Genomic DNA, 4,066 nt, shown 5'->3' on the forward strand with positions numbered 1-4,066 from the left:
CATCAACACAAAAAATTCCAAGAAAATAGGTACAAATATTAAAAAACAATCTCCACCTTGCACATTTGGGACTGGTCTGATTTCATCCTCTAGTCAAAGAAATATAAAGGATACTACAAGTGCAAAACTGGTTCATGGTAAATTATCAGGTGGCAGAGATGATGAAGAACTTCCTTGGAGATTCATTCCAGATAGAATGAACATGATTGAATCATCCAAATCCAAATGTCCCCTCAAAGCATGAAGCATTCAACAAGCTATGAATGTAGAAATGGGCAGCACTGTACTACCTAATTGGGATACTGCATATTTAGCATAAAATTAGAAAATAATGTATAAAATTCCCAAATAAGTCACTACTTTTGATGACCTCACTGTCACAATACAAGATGCAAACTATAACAAGGGTAGTAAAAAATTAAGAATTGAAAAATTAAAGGATTATAATAAAAATGTTATTGCCAAAGTAGAAACGTATGGTGTTGTATCTAGGGTTTCACCAGCCTCATGAAATTGCATCAAGCTACTGGTAATTCACTTGTAGATTCTATTAAAAAACAAGAAACAAAGAAATTGATACTAAAAGAAATATTAAAAGAGTTAGAAGATGGTCTAATTCTAAGATCTTTGTTAATGACTCCACTGGAAATACAGGAACCACCATAGGAAATTTCTACTCCTAGCACACCTCATAGATTGTCACACCTCCATAAACAAACATATCCAAAAAAAAAAATAAAAAAATTCACCATAGTAATTTACCGACATGGCATGATTATAATTCTATATACATTTTTCATTAACATATAATGACTCGTACTTAGTTTAAGGGCTTTTTCTACATCCATGTACATTGGTCCACATTCTAATGGAGCTCTGACAGGGTTTTAACTTCACATGTGATTTTATTTAAGTTTACATAGCAATCACTACTTGGTTTGATTTGCAATCGATTTGAATTTAATGTTATGCTCTACCACGGAGACGTGGCGAGAGTAGGCTCTGTCCTCTCGCATAGCTTCCCACTAGCTGTATTGGCTACCTCATTTTCCCTCGCTTCATCAATGGTGGAATGGCTTGGTCTTTGATCCGAGGGTTGAGCTTTGTCCTGGAAATATTTACTGCCTCGTTTGCTGGTGATGAGTTTCATTGCACCCCTTTGTTCTTCGGTACTCATCTCTGCTGCCTACGTTTCACTTCTGGTAGGTTCGGCTCTGAGTTTAGGGCTTCCTTACATGAGGGTTTGATGAGGGATGAGGTTACCATGACTGGTGCAGATGGCTTTTATTTCCTTGTGCAACAAGAACTTGGTGAGTATAAGGTTTACGACTTTGTGAATTTGCATACAATTTCATTGTCCTTTGGCGCTTTTCTAATGTGTTGCCACTCTCTGGTTGCAGGTGTTGTAGAGGCAGGCAAGAGAAGCTCAAAATACTCCATGGAGGGTTTCGCGGATTTTTCCTTCGTTCCCCTGCTTCAGTTACTCAATGGCTTACCTGTAAGTCTTGTCGAGCTGCTCTTGTAATATGTTAACTGAGTAGGAGAATCGTTAGTTGATTTTTTGCTTGATGCTCTCAGACATGGAGGGTTTCTCTATTCATAGGCCTAATGAATTTCGGGTTGGGTGAGATTACCCTCTGTTAAATAGTTTATAAAGAATTCCTATACTTTTGCAGTTTGTTGATGGAAGCCTCGTATATTTTGGGGTTCATGCATTTAGTTTCCTTTTGCAATCTTACCAGGGTTTAATCATTCATTTTCTGGAAATTTCGGTAGAGGACCAGAGACTCTCCTCTGTGGCTCTTTCAGATGTACCACCATTTGGCATGCGAGGCATGTAGCTAAGGCTACCCCGGAATGGTTTTTTTAATTTGTTTAAAGGATTGTATGTAATTTGGTGTACTTAATTCCACCTGCCCGAGTTCTGGGTAGTGGACCTCTCGAGGTGTTGTGTAATTTCTAGGTTCGGAATTGCCAATATGTATTAAATGAGACTCGGGTCTAAGTGTTATTCTGTTCCTTTTTAAATTCCCAGATATGAAGTGTTTGAAGTGTTGGGTCCTTGTTTGAGTTTAGACATTGCTCCATAAATTTTACAATGAAGGTGCATCTTTGTTTGATATGCAATCTTTTCGTTTTTCCATGAAATTTTATCGAACTATACATAAGTCTTTGTCTTTTTCGTGGTTGCTGCTATTATACGATATTATCATACTTTTACCTGTAAGGTAATGTTTTCTGCGTCGTCTTTATGTTGCAAGCCTGTATTTTCTTCTCTGGTTTTTATTTAAATACCAAACTCAGTAAAGGTTAAAGAAATCATTTACAGAGATTCTAGATGTTGCATGTCAGTATTTTTCTCTCTGTTTTTTTACTTAAATATGAAACTCAGTAAAGGTTAAAGAAAGAAGTTACAGTGCTCCATGGTCTAGAATTAAATAGTCTTTTACTAACGTTTCTCAATTACCCTAGTTTAGTTTTACACCATTTCCTTTGAAGTTCAAAAAGATTATTTGCTCAATCGTTCTTTGCTACTTCCAACTGATATACTAAGTTGTGTAGTTTTACCACTATTATGTTATGCTATACATGTTTAGTCATGTTATTCACGATGTTGTGCATGTTTAGTTTCATTCTTCTTCTTAGCAGAAGAACATAAACATGTTTATTTTCCTGAGTCTGTTTTCTAAGTGTCAATTATCTTTTGTGTGTGTATTTTCTGCCTATGCTTCAGATAATTCCTGAATAGTTCTAATTCCAAATATAACTAAACCTATACAGTATTAACTAAATTATTAACTATATATGCACCGTACTAATTCAAATATTAACTATTCCTGTTCAATACTATTTCCAAAATATAACTGCTGTCATTCATTCAGGATTATTACCTACCTGAACTGCTATAAAAGAAGAAAACCTCAACTATTGAAGTCACCTTTGTTACTTGCAGTTTTCATTCCTCCCAACCATGAGACTTGTCGTCAGGTCCAAGTCTCCCCTTGAGCTTGCTCATAAGACCAATGTCTATCTGCAAGTTTCTGCACGCAGTTCTTTAGCTATCTGGTCACCACCAGACTTAGCTACTCTTCCGTCTGACCTCTCAGCACAGTTTTCCCCTCTACCCTCTAGGGCTTTCTTTGGAGAATTCATAGTCAGGGAGATAGTTAGGGTTTTTTGGAAACTACCTACCCTAACTTCCTTGTTATGAGAAGTTACAAGATCTGTTAATACTCAAACATTTTTCTCTTTTTCATAATAAACACACATTAATACTTAATTCAAATAATAACCATAATATCAAGTTTTTGTTTATACTATGGTAAAATAAAATATTTACAATCTTTTGGGGACATTACATATATCTAATAAGGCTATCAAACTCCTTAATGCAGTGAAATCTAATACTATCACTTATCTGTGCCAAATATTGGAAATTATTGAACATGCATGGAAAGAAACTTCCAATCTACAACATTTAGCATAGGGAATTAAGTCATTTTTTGATTTGGTTAAAAGTAATCTTAAGGAAGACAAAAATTCCATTGAAAATGAATTACTTAATTTTAGTCAAGGGTTGGGTTTGTTGTCTAATATGGAAAAAAAATAGAGGACTCACGAATGCTAATCAACTGAAGCAGGTCAAATTCGGATGGTTTAAAAGAATCAAGACACTAGAAAACATAGTTTTTGAATGTGAAAGCATAGAAATTATAAGAGGTGATGCCTTTCTCAAGGTGGTGTAGGTTGTTTAGGTTCTAAATGGTCCACACATCACATGTAATTTTAAATTAATTTCGAGAGATACGATAATGATCAAATCATAGAAGCTAAAAGAGTCAAAGGCAAGAGAGTTTTATGATATAACTAATTTTACTACAAAATAAATTAATAAATGACTAATTAATTTTGTTAGTATTAATGAAGAGAAGTGTGTGTTAATTGCTAAATTTCAAAAGTAGGTTATGGAAATTGAGAAGTATATATTCAATAAACATGTTAAGCTAGAGATTATAGTCACTCTGGTGAAAGATTTATAAAACTATGTTGGAGAAATTCCTTCAAG

At 34.7% G+C, this 4,066-nt stretch overlaps 1 protein-coding gene across 1 annotated transcript; it reads left to right on the forward strand.

Annotated features, from left to right (window-relative positions):
- The first annotated feature begins 893 nt into the window (after window positions 1-893).
- Window positions 894-2,099, forward strand: LOC149201228 (uncharacterized). The gene is made up of 2 exons (XM_089399695.1): window positions 894-1,310; window positions 1,401-2,099. The coding sequence occupies exons 1-2, from the start codon at window positions 1,073-1,075 to the stop codon at window positions 1,523-1,525; spliced, it is 363 nt and encodes a 120-aa protein (XP_089255821.1). The 5' UTR covers window positions 894-1,072; the 3' UTR covers window positions 1,526-2,099.
- The last annotated feature ends 1,967 nt before the right edge of the window (window positions 2,100-4,066 follow it).

Source organism: Pinus tabuliformis, chromosome 2_1 (assembly GCF_031772625.1).
Source record: "Pinus tabuliformis cultivar Carrire ecotype Pingquan chromosome 2_1, CPIR1, whole genome shotgun sequence".
Taxonomy (NCBI): Eukaryota; Viridiplantae; Streptophyta; class Pinopsida; order Pinales; family Pinaceae; genus Pinus; species Pinus tabuliformis.

Coding starts and splice junctions, on each gene's coding strand:
- LOC149201228 (XM_089399695.1), top strand. CDS start 1,073: ATGGCTTGGTCTTTGATCCGAGGGTTGAGCTTTGTCCTGGAAATATTT. Junction 1,311..1,400: donor CCTTGTGCAACAAGAACTTG/GTGAGTATAAGG, acceptor CTCTGGTTGCAG/GTGTTGTAGAGGCAGGCAAG.